The following is an 18,274-nucleotide window of genomic DNA, read 5'->3' as shown; positions in this document are numbered from 1 at the left end:
TTGCAAAAGCATCCCCCAAGCAAACCTGTGGGCTGAGGTGAGACACAAAGAAACATCTCCTGGTCAGTGGTTCCTCCAAATGTTGCAGGACACCAACTCACAACACCTAGGGAGAATTTGCCAAGCCAACTTAGGCAAGCTGTAGTCCAGCAACACCTGGAGGCCCAAAGGTTTCCCACCACCCCCTGCTCTTGACCATTTACTCACCCCACCCCCAAAAGAATATAGGCTTTGCTCAGCATGTAAATTATGGGATGTTTTTGCAACAACTCCTCTGTGACCCTCATAACTCCCATCTGTAGAATGGGCAGAAGAGGGAGGATCTCCCTTACCAGGGGGCATGTACATGTGTGTTTTGTGTGTTTCCAGAAATGAGCAACGTTACCTGCACAAACTGGGAAGGGTTGTAAAACTGGACTGTGCCAGCTGGGGGTCCTCCTGAAGGTGGCTGCAGTGGAGAAGGAGAGCTTTCCATTAGTGAGATGCAAACAAAAAGAGGCATCACCAGTTCATTTTTTGCACTTGACAGATGGAAGGAAGAGGTTGCATAACACCGCCAGCGCCCCCAAGTAGGTGCAGAGCAACAGAAGTTTGTTGTTATACATGGATGGAAACACACGAGACACACACACAAAAGGAACTAAACCCACGCATTCTCGCCCCCCCCCCAGCGCTTCAAGAAGTTTCCCACATTGTCAACAGCAGCAGCAGTGCAGGGTCATCGCCAAACCAAGGCACATGCACAGACCCAAAATGACTTGCTTGCTTGGGGCATGCGGGAGGAAGAGCAGAAGGGGTTAATGGTGGCCAGTTGCTTGAGGAAGCACCAGCCAGCAACCTGCATTAGTGAGGCTTACGCCTTGCTTGAGAAACGCATGGTGGACTCGCCCCAATTCATGTTATCAGAGGAGCCCCCCACCCCCCACGAAAGTATAAGAAGCATTTGGCTTCTCCCTCACAGTGCTGGGGGGCTTGCATTTTAAAGGCAAGAGGCCCAGATGAAGAAAACCTGCTTTGGAGGCTCCTCCAAACGTAAAAGGCCTTAACCCAGACAGATCTATTATCAGATCATTTCGATCTTCAGAAATTGCGCTGTTAGAAGCACCACAGCGTCCATTCCACATTTATGAAAATTCAGTCTTTTAGTGTGGCAGGAACTCTGGAACACCCTGCTTATTGGTGTTAGGAAGGCACCCTCTTGCTCTATTGCTTTAGACACCTGCTGAAAACTTTTCTGCTTCAGCAAGACTATCCAGACCCGTTTGCTTGTTTCATAAAAATTATACACCTCTCAACTGTAAAAAGAAAACGCTGGTGACCAATGGGGTGACAGATGTCGCAGCCAGATTGTGCCCTCACATCCAAAAGAAAAGCTCAAAGCGGTTTACCAAAAATTAAATAAAATAAAAGAATAAAATTGACACTAAGAAGAATTTACAGTAACAATTTAGGAATTTCAAAAATGTAAAAATAGCAGTAGACTAAAAACAGATTAAAACTTGCATCAACTTTCTAAACATCTGGGCAGGCTCATCTAAACAAGAATGTTTTAGCAAGTGCTGAAAAGAGTACAGGAAAGGTCTGACATCAATAGGCAGGGGGTTCCAAAGTGCATTGGTGCTACCTGACTAGGAGATCCGAGTTCTTACAAATGGGAAATGGGTATTATGTGGCACCTGTAACAGTGCCTGTTCTGTTTATAAATTTTCAAAACAAACCACCACACAGAGGCGGCTAGTGACGTCTTGGCCCTGTGGGCGGAACCTCCAGCCTGGCCCTCCTCAGGTAAACACCTCCCCTGCAAAGCATCACACAGAGACCAGAGCGCTTTTGGTACATCTGATGCACCACCATGCAGTGGCTGTAAAAACCTTGGTCTGCCACATTCCCTCTTTTGCCCAGGGAATCAAGGACTTCCAGAGAGAGAGAATTATTTTTAAGCAGAACAGCAACATGTCCACTTGGGGATGGCGCGTGTTCCAGGTCCCCAAGTATCACTCCCCTTGTACAATAGCCTTCAGCATTATGGTGCTAACTCCACTTCAGAGGTTGTAGGACTACAACTGCCATCACGCCCACCCACTGTTAGGGACCATGGAAGTTGTAGTCCAGCAACATCTGGAAGGCACCAAGGTTAGAGGAAGCCGCTGCAATAGTATTTGAAGGGCAGTAAAAACTCATATCTGAGTGTTTGACATGAGGAGAGTTTAATTTGCTGGGTTCTTCAATGCTGCTCTTGAGTATTTGTTAAACTGGTTTCAAAGTTCTTTTTGTTAATCTTTAAAGATTCATCATGTTTATCTTTATGCTTTTCCCGTTTGAAGTACAATGCCCTGAATATTCAAATCAAAACACTGTCTAAATCAGCCTTCCCTTTAATCTGTAGTTCAATGCTTTTGGTTGGGGAAGGCTGGTCCAAGCATTCCAACAAATAAATATGGGGGGGGGGGGGTCACCACCATATTTTGAGGACTGGAATAAGCCCAGTTCTCGGTCCTGAGTTATTTTTTCCAGAAAAGACTAAGTAAGTTGTGTCCGTCCCCCACAGAAAGAGGTGGAATGTCCAATGCAGTCAAAATTCTCAAAGGGAAGGATTACTAAGAGAGGAAGGAGCCCAGCTAAACTTGGATCACAACTGCGACTCTCTAAAGGCAAGGAGGAATACTTCATCTTTGTGGCCTCATGTTAGTCCCATGAAATGCAGGTAGGAGAAGATGTGTATTAAAAAGTAAAGCAAACATAAAAGAGGAGAGAGAGAGATAGAGAGATGGAGGGTAGGGAGGATGAGGAGAGAACTCAAAGAGGGAGAGAGCCAGGGTTAAGGAAGGATGGCCAGCCAAATGTACCTGATTAAAATGCTGGCTTACTTCACGTGATAATGAGCTCATTGAGCTAGAGCGCGAAAGCTACAAAACAGCAAAAACACACACATACACACACACACACAACAACACACACAAAAAAGGGAATCAAAAAGTCATCATGCAGGCTTCTGCCTCAAGCTCTCTGTTCTCCTATTTTCAATAAATGGGGTGGAGAAAGGACCTTCCAGCACCAACGGTTAAATGATATGAATTACAAAAGGAGGTTAAGTTAGCTTAAATTGCAGAAATAAAAAATAAAAGGGCAGGAGAGTAACTTCTTTGGTTAAACACACCCAAGATGCAGCTGGTAATGGTGCCTGCCTACGATTTGTAAATCTAGTGGGGTTACGGTTATGCATCTGCATGGCATTTAATATGATAAATCACACACATGCACAGAGGGAGAAAGAGGAGAATCTACCACCCTGCCTTTTCACATAAAAAAAGAAACTTCTTCCACAACCTCCTTCCTGTGGGGAAAGGCCACAGTTCAATGGCAGAGCAACTGCTTTTCATGCAGAAGGTCCCAGGTACAGGCCCCCATGGCCTCTCCAGGCAGGGCTGGAAATGTCCCTTCTTGTATGAAAACCCTGGAGAGTCACTGCCAGTCAGTGTAGACAATACTGAGCCAATGATAAGGCAGCCTCCTCTGTTCTTTTGTGCAGAGACCTGTTCAATTAGCATCCCCCACGCCCACCTCCTGCCCAGCTTGAAAGCACGTAAGAAGAGCCTGCTGGAACAGACCAAATGTGTGGCATTTAGTCCAGCCTCCTGTTCCCACAGTAGCCACCCAGATGCCCCAAAGAGAAGTTTAAGAGCAGGATTTGAGCACAAGAACACTCTCCCTTCCTGCCATTTCCAGCAACTGGATTTCAGAAGATGACTACCTCCAAATGCAAAAACAGATCAGAAAAGCCTCTGCCAACTATTCCTGGTTCTGATTTTGGAGGCAACACGAAACTCCAGGGGCAAATCTGCTCATGACTTGGTTACCTGCTCCTGCTGTCCCTTTATCTAAGGGTTTAGGACTTGCCTGTAGAGGTCCCCCCACCCACCCACTTGGCCATGCAGACCTACCTCTCCAGGCTGGGAGTCCTCTGGGTTGGAGGGAGGGACCTCAGAGCCAGGTGGCAACACGGCAGAATTTAAGTACTCCAGGGAGAAAAACAAAGAAGCAGAATTAGGTGGCAGAACAAACCAGGGAATGGGACCCTAAAGGCCCAGCAAAATGCTACCAACAATCCAAAGATCAATAGGCTTTTGAAAAAAAATAGGTATTTTACGAAATTCCTTTCTTAAAACAGAAATCCTGCTATGGGACAAATCCATATCAGTCCCCAACAAGGGTTGTGTAACCTCCTAAAGACTTATAAGCAGCATGCTGGATCAGGCCAAAGTGGGCCCATCTGGTCCAGCCTCCTGTTCTCCCAGTGGCAAACCAGATGCCTGTTATGCCACAGGAAGGACCTGAGCACAACAGCAGCACTGCCCCCACATGTGTGGTCTGATTCAGAGGCACACTGCCCCTCCAGCATTGGAGGCAGAACATATCCATCAAGTTAGTAGCCACAGGCAGTCTTAATATTCTCTGAGAACATGTTAACACTGCAAATCCAACTTACTGAGGGTTCTGCAGCCACTCCAGGGTTGCTCTGGCTTCCTGGCGCCAGCTGCCCTCCCGCCCCTTTCTCCTCCAAAGGCAGCTGATCCTCTGGAACTGCAGGAGAGAGACCCCAAGTTAGTAAGTTAGTACACAAAACTAGCTTTGCATCTCTTCAGACAGGGTGGTTGCACCCAAAGGTTCGCATGGGAGAGGCTAAGACTGAGCAGCCAATTTTCCAAGGAGAAAAGACCACAAGCAAAGGATAACTCCTCTTTGCCCCTGAGAGTAGGTGGGACTAGCAAGTAGACCTTTCACCTGCTGCTGGACTACAACTCCCATCATCCATGTTTATCAGCCATGCTGACTCAGGGGCTGATGAGAGTTTGAGTCCAACGTTGTTTGGAGGGAAACAAATTAGCCACCTCTGCACTTTAGAGCTTTCCATGATTTGCCAGAAAACAGCTGTCTGCGATAAAAAGTTTCACCCTCTAAACTGAATAGGGGTGGGGTGGGGGGACAAATTGCTGTTTGTTAATGGGATGTTCTACACAGTGTCTACATTTCAGAGTTGTGAAGCCATAAAAGATTGTTTGCTTCATATTGTATACTCTACTCTAAATATGTTTTTTTAGTATTTTCATTTTTATGTTGTAGAATTGTAGAATTGTTTATTTAGCACCTTGGCTTTTACTCTTTTAGATCTACTGATCAATCAGTGAATATATTCTCTAGTGCTGGCTGTTCAAACATCAAGTCAACTGGTAAAGGAAATTTCAAATTTCAAGGAAGAACCAGAGAATTGTAGGGCTGGAAGGGAACCCCAAGGGTCATCTAGTTCAACCTTCAAATCCCACTTTTTAAAATTATTATTATAAAACCCAAGGCACCTAAAGAGAGCGAGAAATACTTATAGCTGCTGGCGAATCCACCCACCAAATGGCAGTTCCCATGAAGACTGTGAAAACTCATGACACTTTTATTTCCTCCTTTCCTTAAAGAACAAGAAAGAGGCCAAACAAGAGGAATAAGAATGACCGTCAAACAGTTATACAAGAGGAAGTGAGGGAGGCAGAGGAGGTGGGCTGGGGCAGGGAGAGGCCTCTCCAGGCTCGACTCACCTGAGTTTGGGACAAAGAGGTTTGCTGCGATGGGCATGGGGGCCAGGGGAGCAAAGAGGTCTGATGGAGCAGGGGGCACAGCACCACCACTGGGTGACTTGGCCCCTCCAGGGTTCAGGATGTCGACATACCGGGCTCTGCTTCCTGCTGGAAAGAGGCAAGGAGGAAAGCTTATCACCATGCAGTGATGGAGTCTGAAGGTAGAGAACAGGGAGTGGGTGGGTGAGGGCAACCAGGAAGCAAGAGCACCCTCCAAAAATAGTCATAATCACATTAGCAAGGGTCCAAGCAAACCCATTAAAACTAATGGACATTATTAACTTAGGTCCATTCATTCACAGAGTGTTGGATTAGGGCCTGGGAGAGACTAGGGTTTGAATCCCCACTTGGCTATAAAGCTCAATAGGTGTGACCGTGGGTCACAGTCACTACCTATCAATCTAATGTAGTAAGGATTAAAACAGAGAAGGAAGAGAACTATATACACTGCCTTGAGCTCCTTGGAGGAAAAGGTGGCATATAAATTAAATAAATAAATGAATTTTCAGTTACTCTAAGCAGGACAGCTGGATTCAAGCTCACTAACGCTGGGAGTGTGAAGTGCAGAGAACAACACGTGCCAGTAGAATAGCCACGTAATGGTCATTCCACACTTGCAAAGAAGCAATTCTTCAGTGTGGCAGCACCTACCCTGTGGAACTCCCTGCCCCTTGATGTCAGGAAGCCACCTTCGCTGTATTACTTTCAATTCCTGTGTTTTTTTTTACACTGTTTTTAAAACTACTCACTTTATATTGAAAAAAACAACAAAGTTTTTTTGTTTGTTTTTTGTTTAAAGAAACCCGGCCTTTGGTCATAATGGCTTATCCAAGAGCAAGAATTGCAAGTGAATATGGAAATAAAATCTGGGAAAACTGGTTGCCCCTTATACATTATTGTCAGGAAAGTAACTGCCTACTCTGAGAGCAGATTCAAGTAGCTTTTGAGGTATGCAAGGTATTTTAAATAGGAAATACTGTAGTTCTGTGGATTATTGTTAATAGTTGTCAAATAATAATTACACACACACACTTCTCTGCCTAATCCCTGCCTAGTAATTATTTGTTTCGCACATAATTTTGCATAAGGGTAACAGACCTGACATGCAGCTTCTTGCATTTATAACGACTGGCAAAGACAGAATCCTCTGCCAAGGACCCAAACAAACAAACACGTCTATTGTACATGCTATTAATGCCCAGAACACAGCTCACACCTGAACAGTTACCTGCTTTCCTGGAGAACATGTTTACGGAGCTGTTGGGAGGTCCTCCTGATCCAGAGGGAACTGCTTGAGGGACCTGAGGGAACCCTGAAGGAGGTGGAGGTGGTGGCTTGCTCTGGAAGTAGGAGGAAAACAGACCCTTGAAACCAAGGCCACCTCCTGGGGCAGGTGCATTAGGAAAGGAAACGAACTAAACTCTGCTCTTTGCTTGACCCCAGACTATCTGTCACATTCACATCATGCACTGTGATACCACTTTGGACAGTCACGGCTTCTCCTGAATAATTTTGTGAATTAATTCAGGGTGCTAAGGGTTGCTGGGAGACCTCCTTAGACCCCTCGCAAAGCTACAGCTTCCAAAATGGTTGAACAGCCAATCCCTCTTTTACAGGGAACTCTGGGAACTGCAGCTCTGCCCAGTATTTACCTCTTCCTCCGGTTCATCCAAGTTGACCCACCGCTGTTTCTTTTCATCCCAGACAATCTAGGAGAACACATAGGAACTGGTTAGGAGACAAACCAAGCAGGCTGTGCAGATGTTCAGTTAAGGACTCACAACCACTGGGATTCAGCGTAGACCTACCGATTTGTTCTTATCATCAGGGAGGTGAGCTTCGTTCTTGCCTTTCCCCATCAGCCAGCCAAGCCACGTTGCTCCACTCTGCAGGGAAAAGAAAAGAAAGGTAAGTCTTGCAAGAGGGTGAAGACAATGGCCCCGCCCCCAACAAACCCAGCCAACTGGAAAAGCTGGGGGCAGAGATGAAGCTGCTACTTTTACCTTGAATGCTGGCCTACCTTCCGAGGCTCAGGCTCTTTTTTGCTTGGCTTCCCTTCTGGGATGGGCGGTGGGGGCAGGGAGGGCTGCTTGGCTGCAGAGTTCCGCCTCTCGCGCCCAACAGAGTGCACAGAGGATTCTGAGGTGGTCCGGGATCGCACCCCGAAGCCCTGCAATTGTTACAAAAGGAACCAGGATAACTTTACAACGCCAAAAGAGAAGGAAGCTTCAGCAGGTGCCAAGAGGTGTTGTGGGTCCCCTGTTAGTCTGGGTCCCCTGTTAGTCTGACTCAAGAGCAGATCCGCTGAAATACAGTGGTACCTCTGGTTACAAACTTAATTTGTTCTGGAGGTCCGTTCTTAACCTGAAACTGTTCTTAACCTGAGGTACCACTTTAGCTAACGGGGCCTCCTGCTGCTGCTGCACAGCTGCATGAGTTCTGTTCTCATCCTGGGGCAAAGTTCTTAACCCAAGGTACTACGTCCGGGTTAGTGGAGTCTGTAACCCAAAGTGTTTGTAACCCGAGGTTTTTGTAACCCGAGGTACCACTGTAGACGGATGGATGGATGTTGACTAACTTTGGTTGATCAGCTTTGTTAACTTTGGTTCGTCAGTTTCAGTGGGTCTACTCTTGAGTAGAACTTAGTTGGACACAACCCAAGGTTCATCAGGGCAGAGAAAAAGTTCCAATGCAGCATGGAGGTGTGAAGAAAGAGTAAGGTATTTTTTTAAAGGGAGGAATGAAAGAGAGACAGACAGACAGACAGACAGACAGACAGACAGACAGACAGAGGTAGGGAGTCTGCGCATGGCATACCATGTGAACTGAAGAAGACTGGGAGGTGGATCTGGATCGTCGGCCCGAGCCCTGCTTAGACACAAAGCCAGTACATCAACAAGCAAGCTAAGCCAACCTACTAACAGCGGATGCAGAGTCAGACCAGCACATTCGTCAGCCACAAGTTGAGCTTGTTAAGTGGGTAGGCAAAAGCTGTATGGCGAGCCTGATACAACAGGCTGGGAGTGGGGAGCCTTTGGCCCCCCAGATATTGCTGAACTACAACTCCCATTAGCCCCAGCAAATGTGGCAAGTGTGATGATGGGAGTTGCAAGTTTTCAGTTGTTTTAAACTGCTTTTAATATTGTGTTTTAAAGTTGCAATCCACCCAAGGACCTTAGGGTGAAGGGCGGGTAATTAATGTTTATAACAACAGTTCAGCAATATCCAGAAGACTATAGGAGCTCCACGCCTGTAGCAGGTCTTGACTGGACTCCCCCCTTGACCCCCTGGCTTCTCTGCTCTTAGCCACTCTTCAGTATGACTGTGTGGAAAGGAGGATTAGGTTATCGGGGGGGGGGGAGGTGTCCAGAAAATCTGGCCCACACACCTAAAACAGAGGGGGCTACTCTGCCAAACAAACGGTCTTAGGAACATGAGAAGCTGCCTTATACCAAGTCCATCCAGTTCAGTGTTGTCTCCAGGGTTTCAGGCAGCGAGTCCTTCCCATCCCTACCCAGAGATGCTGTTAGGGACTGAATCTGTGTCCTTCTGCATTCAAAGCAGGCACTCTACCAATGAGCCACCTCGCCTTCTGCTTCAGCATGCCCCCAAGGGTGGGGATTCACAGCACGCCTTCAATACCAGACCTTTTTTTTCTGGGCTGTATACAACAAAGTTTTTGCTCAGTGTAGACTCACTGAAATGAATAAGCCTAAATCAGTCATGTCCCATTAATTTCACTGGGTCTCCTCTGAGTATCGGGTTAACGTTGGGTACAACACTTTTACGTGTGTGCCAGATGAGGATGGCCACACACTCATCGTCAGCACAGCTAGCTGGGAGGATAGCACTTCCAAGCAATGGATTCAAAAGCAGAACCCAGAAGCAGACCTCCAGATGCCCCTTTGCTTGGCCCTCTTACAAACCTGAGCTACAAACTGGAGAGGAAGGAAGGACAGAGCTTTCAGACAGGGTCATGGGTGGAATTTGGCTCCAAATTAATGGCCATTATGTGCTCCCAACAAAACAAAACGTTAAAAAAAGAGTAAGAGCAGGATGGATACCATGCTTGCCATCTTCCCATAGAAGTCATCCTCTCTGGGCTCTGGTCTGGCCTTCCAAGCTTGAGTCTCCTGGGAGCCACCCTGCATTCCTGAGGCAGATGTAAAAGACAGATCAGGATGAGTATGCAATGGGTTGGAAGGAGGCACAAGAATGATTGCATCATTAAATTGCATCAATGGATAAACCAGCTCAACGTTTGCTGAACTTGCTTTCACAGGAAGCAGTGATGGCCATCAACCTAGAGGGTGATGCTTTAAAGAGGACTAGACAAATTCATGGAGGCGAGAGCTAGCAATGGCCACTAGTCAGGGTGGCCACGATGCTCTGTATTCACAGCTGAGGGCAGCTGTGCTTCTGAGCATCAGTTGCTGGAAACTACAGGAGGAGAGAGAGCTCCTGTGCTCAGATCCTGCTTCAGAGTTTCCCCAAAGGCATCTAACTGTCCACTGTGAGAACAGGATACTGAACGAGATGGGCTACTGGCTGTGTTGAATCAAAGGTGAATTGTTTCAGAAGCTTTGCTAATGACATCTTGGCTGTCAAGATAACCCCACAATTAATGGCTGTCAAGATAACCCCACAATTAATTGGTAGTTGTTGCAGCAATGAGCTCACATATGTTTACAGTCACTTGCTTTTATAGAGGCTAATGATGCTTTGATGTTACCCTTATCTGTGAGGCTTGGGTGCTGGGCTCTGAGCCCAGAAAGGGGAACTATCTTTAAGACTTGGGTATCTACCATCAATGCCCTCATCTAGTCAGGAGAAATGACATATGCTGCTTTATGAAGAATGTACGCATGTTTGCTTGGGTGTGGACAAGCCATCCGCTTGCTATGTTGTCTATCCTGCATCTGCAAAGGCTAGGAGAACTGGCAGGCTGCTTTGCTGTAAGTCTAGACCTTCTCTAGAACTGGCCACTCTGATGTTTTTCACATTCTTCTTTAGTGTCCCTGCACCCAACCACTCCTACAAGCCCTTCTTTGGGCCTGCGGTTCAGAACATTGGTCAAGGGCTGGTTTCTTCTTATGTTCTTATGATATTTTGGTGTGGACATTCCATACTGTACGGCACTCCCCAATGTGACCGTAACTTTGCAATGCAGGACACAAGCAAGTGATGGGGACCTTTGAAACATGTGCAGCTCTCCAAGAATGGAAAAAAGCAGAGAGACCCCTTTCTGTCACACCCCGCCCCTGCCACAATGCCAAGACAAACCTGCATCTTGGTTGAGCTGCTCCTGCAGCTGAAGCTCATTTGCTTGAGAGGATGGGCCTGTTTGTGGCACCATCCCCATCGTGGGGTATGGAGGGTTCTGCTCGGCTCCATAGGCATGGGCATAGCTGGGTCCTGGCCCTGTAGAAGGAGGAGCCGAAGGGTAGAAAGGCGTATGGCCAGTAGCCTCTGAATGGGAAGAAGGTGCCGCAGTGACTGAGCTGTCAAGGATGGCCTGGGGAGCTATGGAGGGAGTGACAAAGAAGGTAAATGGACATCTAGGATGTTTGTAACCCACAACAGACTGGAGCCCAGAACAACTCACTATCAATCCAAAGAATATTCCACCCCTCTTTGATGGATGAGAATATATTTGGGTCAATTCGCATGGCCAGAAGCAGCTCAGTGGCTGCTGGCAGGTCAAACCTATGACCTGCCAGCAAACCAATGAACTGAAGGGGTTGTAGAAACAAGCTCCACCCAGGCAGCCTGTGTGCCTTGAGACATCATAACCAAAAAGAGCAAACTGGATCCCCAACCAAGTGATGACTACTGGCACAGAGGAGAAGGCTAGCAATGGCTACTAGCCACGATGGCTATGTGCTGTCTTCACAGTTGGAAGGAGCAACTGTATCCGGCTCTTGCTTGTGGGCTTCCAACTGCAGCATCTGGGTGGCAACTGTGAGGACAGGAAGCTGGACTAGTTAGGCCACTGGAGTGACTCATCAGGGCTCCTCTGATGTACTTAACACCAAACACAACAAGGCCTTAAACTGGGAACACAAAGGGTCCTGGGGAGCCCACCACCACATTCCAACAGTGGACACTGCTGACAAATGGTTCCCACCCTGCAGTTCACTGTTGTTTCTTATTCTCCCTGCCCCATCTCTGACCTCTCCCTGCCCCATGAAACAATGGCAAGGAACACTCACCGGAAGGCATCAGCTGGACACTCGGCTGCACAGGGTGACCTGTGCCAGGAAGCAATGAGGCCAGGAGTGGGTTGTCAGAGCCGGATAGCATCTCATAGCCAGCCCCCATCCCCTCGCTTTGACTGACATGGTCCAGTTCAGAGCTTGGTGTGCTGCAGGCATATTGCTGAGGTGTGGATCTCCCTGCGCTGTAAGCAATCCCGCCCTCCTGGGAGACGAAAAAAATCAAAGATGGCAGTTTTTGACTGACAGGCATATCTACATGTTTCCCTTTGCTAGGCCCAAGACCACCACTGCAAAAGGTTTCTAGGTTAAAGGCCCCTCTGTGACCTCCATCCCTTAGGCAGAGAGAGAGGAGCACAGGTCGCTGCCTTACAAGGAGTCAAAGCATTGAGCCCATCTAGCTCAATATTGTCTACCCTGACTGGCAATGGATCCCCTTCAGGGTTACAGACAGGGTTCTTTTTCTTTTGTACAATGGTTCTTGAGATCAAGGAGCAAGTTTTGGTCTATGTCTGGAGACCCTAGGATGCCATTTTGAATCAAGATGGTGGATTGAACCTTTCAAAACTGATTTCAAAACTGCACTGGGTTTTTTTGTTTGTTTGTTTCTTAGTATTCCTGAGCAACATGAGGTATAAGGCTGCTAATGTTTCCAAGCAACTCTTTAAAAATAAGGGAAAGGTTTTCAGCTGAAACCCTCAGCTCACTTCTGTTTATATTGCACAAAGCAGGGCTACACTGATTGAATGAACATGCTTGGGAATCTCACACACTGAACTTATGGGAGGACAGTATACTCACCTTGATCTGCCCATCTAAGCTTCGAAGTTGTACCAACCAATCAGGCTCATCAAAAAATTCCTGCTCAGGTTTCTCCCTTATCTGAGGGTCAAAGAGCCGCAACCGAGGGGAGATCTGTGAAGCAGAACAATTGGAAATGGTCAAAGGAGGACAGAGAGGAGGGAGCTTCTGGGATTGCTCTGTTGGGGCAGGCAACTGCAACCACTTTTTAAAAGATTTACATATATTTATTTATAGTAATACATAACAAAGTATAATAGCGGATGCCAAATAAAACTAAATAAGATAAAAGTAGAACGGGATAGCTAAACATGTAGGAATAAATTTACATACTAAAATCCAACATAATAAATTAACATCACAAAGTTTCAAGTGACAGAAATGGGTTAACATTCTCCTGTACTGTACCTTATTACTTCAGTACATTATAAAAAGACTCAATTTCCTGAGGAAGACACTATCTTTTAGACTGCCCTCTCTGGTTCTCACTATATATGTGAGCATAACTATGTTAACTATGTCCCAGATTTTAGTTATCCATTCCTCATGGATGGTGTTCTCATTTCCTCCCCAGTCATGACAGATAATAATTCTGGCAGCAGGCAAGAGATGTTGCATCAATTCCGAGTCCTCTTAGTACAGTTTCTTTAACATTTCTGAATAGCAAAATCTGACGATCCATACGTAAATTATAATCAGGTATTACTTAAATTTTCGTTGCTGTATCTTCCCAGAATGTTCTAAATTTTGGGACAAGTCCAGAATATATGCTGCATTCAAGCACGGACTGCAGTCATTTCTAACTTTATGTTTCCCTCTCCACTGAAGATATCCAGGGACTAACTGCTCATAGAAACATTGGAGAGGGCTGTGTGTTGTGTTCGGAGGGGCCTACCTTAACCAAGACACACAGCACTGGAAAAAGGCAGTTGAACCTCCCCCCACCCCCAATATACTGTACCTGGATCAGCTGACTAATCAGGACCGGGGAATAGTAACAGGGGTTCTTGAGGATGGCTTTGGAAATCACTTCACAGTAATGGAAGGCCTGTGCGGCCAGCCCCACTTCGGCCAGTCGACAGGCGTAGATAAACTTAAAAACCTGTAAGAAAGAGGATTTTGAATCTTAGGTGATTTGGGAGCATGGCCTTAGCAGCAGCAGTTAAAAGCATGAGGGTGCCTGGCCTAGAAATGCTGCTTGCACAAGCAGCACCAATGTTCCAGAACCTCAAAGCTGTCATTTCTTCTCAAGCAGCCCAAACCTACAAGGTGTCTAGCGCCCAGCCCCTGCCCTGGCATTCACTCCGGACTCTTTTCAACAGCTCATGTCTGGGTCATGTAACCTTCATAGAGAGGAATGTAACACGGGACTTTGCCCCCCTTATGAGGAAACACCCTTCGAGGACACCAGGATCGTGCCTGGAATAGCTTTCAGCTGATGCAAGCAAGTTCATTAAGAAAGGTATTTGTATGATCAATGTGTCATTAAAAAATGAAAACGGGTCACAACAATAAAACCTTAAAAGCTTGCAATAAAAGCCATTTAAAAAAGTTAGAAATAAGACAGCAATTAACAGTTGTGGAAGGATGTCTTCTTAACTGCCCATGTAGGGCTGGCAAAACAGAAATATTTTCAGCAGGTGTTAAAGAACAGGCTTAGTGGCCAAGTTCCTCTCCTCTGCTCAAATGTCTCTCAAGATCTGAGGGATAGCTCAGTAAGCAGAGCAAGAGACTTTCAATCTCAAGGTTGTTTGGTTTGTGCCCCACACTGGGCAAAAAGATTCCTGCATTGCAAGGGGGGAGGCTATATAACCCTTGTGGTCCCTTCCAACTCTACAGTTCTAGGATTCTAAGGCAATGCTCTCATTTTAGCTGCACTTTTTTAATCTTATGTTTCTATCTTTTGCTAAATCCTTTGTACCTGTATTACAATGCATTTTAAGCAAGCAGATGTTTTCATGCTCAGGATTTATCCTGTGTGTGCTCTTGTTTTAGCAAGTCTGCGATGGTATAAAAAATGATCTGATCTCTCCACAGCTCCATGCATCCAACCTGAAACACTCCTTTCCCAGCTTCTGTGGCCACTCCCAACTTTTGCTTTTCCTTCCCCTCCCTCTCTCCTGCCCTGAAGCTGTGTGGCACAGAAGGCAGGGTGGAGGTGGGGCTGGGAGTTGCCACCACCCCAGCACACACAAGCCAAAAAGGAGCTTCCTCCAGCACACATTCCCAAGAAAGGCTCCTGAACTGCAGGGGCAAGGTGCTCCTTTCCCATGCTTTCTCAGAACTTGAGCTGTGTTGCACATTATAAGCAAGATCATAGTGGAAGGGGACAACAGCTGTCAAGCATTTGCAACCACTGCAAAACAACAAGGGGACAAAGAGCAGCCATCACCCAGGAGACTGAGAAGACAGGAGGATCCCCAAACCTGGAAATTGGGCAACGAGCATGGCTGTGTCCCCAGGGACTGCGCATATTCGTAGGCTTCTGTCCTTCGGATGGCTTCATTGGTGGAGAACTTTGAAAAAGGTGAACTGAAAGGTAAACAGAAGGGGGTGGGATAGGAAAATATTTTGTGAATGAGACACAGGCACTTGAATTGAAGGCCATTTAGAATATGGAGGTAGAAAAAGGTGCAAGACCCTCTGGCACCCCTTAATTAGCTCCATCAGCAAATTTCATTGCCACAGCCCTCCTTTGGCCTCAGAGTTAGAAACTTGGGACAGGGGCAGAGAGACAAGCCACAGTCCCTCAGCAAGGCTGCAATTGGCCCAGGGATCAGCAATAGGTGCATATCAAAATGTACACAAAGGCAAGGCTTTCCTGCACAACAACCACAACCCTGAGTCAGGGAGAGGCAGCTTTAATGCTCTTTTAAAAAAAAAATGGAGATAAGGAAGGGTCGCTGCTTCAATGCATTTGAAACTGTGTTTGTGTTGGTTATTTGGTGTTTGCATGCTGCTTTGTGAAGGCTCACCCCTCTTTAGAAAGTGGGTTATAAATTTATTACACTTAGGGCTTCATGGCAACCCATTCCTCCCCACCCACCTGTGGTTTGAGCCAATCAGAACCAGCTTAGTTGTTTTCTTCGTGTAGACTCCGAATCCAACCTGAGCCATCAGGTAGCAAAAGTGAGCAGCATCTAGGAGGCCTCTCGAAGCTGTGGCAAAAGACAAAATGCATCCCTTAAAACGGGCGCAGGAGAGGACTGAGGCCCAGGGGCCCTCTGTTCCCAGAGACTGATCACTCTTCCCTCCCACCCCAATCTCCATCGGTGGGATTTGCTTCTGGGGTTTACCAAGCGTGTCGCCCATGGTGGTGATCGTCCTGTGCTCCACCTCCATGTTATTTGTCAGGTTGGAAAGGACCATTGCTAAGTGGGGTCTCCAGTCTCCCCATTTCTCATCTCCACAGCACTAGAAGGGGGGGGGGGTGGCAGGGAGAGAAATACAGGATAAATGAATTTTCCAGTACACTGCTAAGTCTTTACCTCTGCCTTTCAGTTTGCTTCTGCATTAAAAACAACAACACTGTACTGTGATTTTACTGTTTTGCTTTTACAATTGTTTTGCACACTGCCTTGGGACTAATGTGAATGGAGGCATAAAGATATAAAATAAGATCAGCCACTGCAAGTCTGAGGAATAAATAACTACAAATTCACAAACTGCATGGCTGCTAAGGGAGCACATAACAGTGCATTCCTGTTTAAGCACGCACAAAACTGAAAGCTCTTTGCCCAATGAGGAATTGTGGCCTCCTCTAATGGGCAGGGACAAGGCAGGCTCTCACTCAGAACTCACTGTGGATGCTGCGGGCATCCTCCCGGACATGAGCTGGTAGACAGTCTGCAGGGGGTCGTTGATTGGGAGGCTGTTGGCGAACCTGACAAGCCAAGAACACACAAAGTCAGGGGTCTTTCCAAGGAGACATTAAGAGAGTCCAATGGCACTTTGAAGGCATAAGAAGAGCCCTGCAGCAGCAGTTGGATCAAGCAAAGGGAACCCATCAAGTCCAGCATGCCGGTCCAACAGCAACCAACATGATGCTCCAATGGGAAGCCCAAATGCAGAACCTGAACACAACATCAACTCTTCCCACTTGTGGTTTCTAGCAACTGGTATTCAGAGGCATACTGCTTCTGGCAGTGGAGGCAGAACAACGCCATTGTGGCTAGTAGCCACTGATAGCCTTCTCCTCCTTCGATTTGGTGAATCCCCTTTTAAAGCCACCCATAAGAAGTCTGCTAGACTGGGCCAATGGTCTGTATAGTCCAGCCCTCTTATGGTGGCCAAGCAGATGTCCGCGATGGGAAGCCTGCAAGCAGGACCTGAGGAAACAGCAGCAATTCTCCCCACCTATGATTTCCAGAAACTGGTATTCAGAGGCATATTGCCTCTGATAGTGGAGAGAGAACATGTACCCATTGTGGTAAGTGCATTTATTGGCTTACTCCAGGCAAGAGATGAGTAAAGAACAGGTGTGGGTAACCAGGTGACGGCAGTAGAGTTTTAAAAATGTATTGAAGTTCACTGGAAAGAGGGCTGGGAGTGCACATGGAAGTAGGTATCTCTTACCTGGTCATCACTCTTGCGTGAGCCCTACTGTCCATCTTGCTGGCCAGCAGCAAAGCGTGGCCCCAGAGCCCGTGTTTCATGGCTGATTCCAGAGCGTCCTGGTGCGAGAGAGAGGGGGGACAGAAAAATGTCAAGCTGGGCATGGATCTCCCCTGGGGTGGGCTCAGCACCCATAGCTCTCCTCCTCACTCCAACACATGCTCAGGAAGAAACCAGCATTTGACTGAGAAACCTTTAATCAGATTTCTTTTGGTGTCAGCACCTAGGGTCACTGCCAGATTCTAGAAAGACCTTAAAAGGACTACTTCAACATCTTGGTATAGAAGGGTGTGGTGTATTGCCATCACTGAAAACCCAACATGCAAGCTATGACTGGCAAAGAAGAAGAATACACAAGGACACTTTTGCTGGAGAGTTGGTGGGACATCATCACCACAACAAACGCAAAACAAAACAGGACCAGTCCCCAACAGTTTGCACTAATGCCATGCTAACCACTTTCTCCCTTCCTTTTACAGAAATGTCTGCCATTGTAAGGTGGAAATGACTATTATAATGAAGATTAAAGTATCTCCAGAATTGGGAGTCGTAGTTCTCTGTTTTTGCCACCTTTGGTTCAGTAACAGCACTAAAATTTTACACACACACATACGTATTATTGTCATGTAAGAAAGAAGGAAATAAGCCATCCCTAGCCCATTACCTTCTTGCGGCCATAGAGCAAGAGCTCCCGGAACCGGTCTGTCTCCTTCTCGAGGTTGCCAATGGTGGCAATGAGGCTGTCTGAGAGGAAGGATAGCTGGGCTTCTCCAGACTCCTCCTCTGCCTGCTCCAGGGCCTCGTTCGTGAAGTCAATCAGGTTTGCTTCATTGGGCGATTTCCCTGGGAGCCACACTGTGCGATGATCCTGCAGCAGGAGCTCAGCAAGGTCTGTACCCACCACTGTCTGCAAGGAAAGCAGTGGACAGCAACACACTTTCAAAAGGGCAGCTTGGACGGAGATATCCCACAAGCTGGCAAGGGGGTGGGGAGAGAAACATCTAGCTGGTCCCCCTTAGC

At 46.9% G+C, this 18,274-nt stretch overlaps 1 protein-coding gene across 6 annotated transcripts in view; it reads right to left on the bottom strand.

Moving 5' to 3' along the window:
• The window catches only part of SEC16A (SEC16 homolog A, endoplasmic reticulum export factor), a 39,563-nt gene that overhangs the window by 3,023 nt on the left and 18,266 nt on the right, over positions 1-18,274 (bottom strand). For 2 of the 6 annotated variants that reach the window (XM_081178641.1, XM_081178640.1), the window contains exons 11-31: positions 17,919-18,161; positions 17,216-17,313; positions 16,442-16,523; positions 15,937-16,054; positions 15,687-15,798; positions 15,067-15,172; positions 13,602-13,742; positions 12,641-12,754; positions 11,837-12,044; positions 10,908-11,147; positions 9,689-9,777; positions 8,442-8,495; positions 7,645-7,794; positions 7,433-7,510; positions 7,277-7,333; positions 6,853-6,964; positions 5,586-5,732; positions 4,487-4,581; positions 3,942-4,016; positions 2,847-2,906; positions 386-448 (exon numbers count right to left, since the gene is read on the bottom strand). In XM_081178641.1, coding sequence (XP_081034767.1) covers positions 386-448; positions 2,847-2,906; positions 3,942-4,016; positions 4,487-4,581; positions 5,586-5,732; positions 6,853-6,964; positions 7,277-7,333; positions 7,433-7,510; positions 7,645-7,794; positions 8,442-8,495; positions 9,689-9,777; positions 10,908-11,147; positions 11,837-12,044; positions 12,641-12,754; positions 13,602-13,742; positions 15,067-15,172; positions 15,687-15,798; positions 15,937-16,054; positions 16,442-16,523; positions 17,216-17,313; positions 17,919-18,161 — 2,442 coding nt within the window. The remainder of the gene's footprint in view (positions 1-385; positions 449-2,846; positions 2,907-3,941; positions 4,017-4,486; positions 4,582-5,585; positions 5,733-6,852; positions 6,965-7,276; positions 7,334-7,432; positions 7,511-7,644; positions 7,795-8,441; positions 8,496-9,688; positions 9,778-10,907; positions 11,148-11,836; positions 12,045-12,640; positions 12,755-13,601; positions 13,743-15,066; positions 15,173-15,686; positions 15,799-15,936; positions 16,055-16,441; positions 16,524-17,215; positions 17,314-17,918; positions 18,162-18,274) is intronic. The other 4 variants (XM_081178643.1, XM_081178642.1, XM_081178645.1 and 1 more) reach the window with 4 other exon arrangements.

This window comes from Podarcis bocagei (assembly GCF_964188305.1).
Source record: "Podarcis bocagei genome assembly, chromosome: Z".
Lineage (NCBI taxonomy): Eukaryota > Metazoa > Chordata > Lepidosauria > Squamata > Lacertidae > Podarcis > Podarcis bocagei.
The sequence above is the reverse complement of the archived record's forward strand: the minus strand, read 5'-3'. Positions and strand labels throughout refer to the sequence as shown.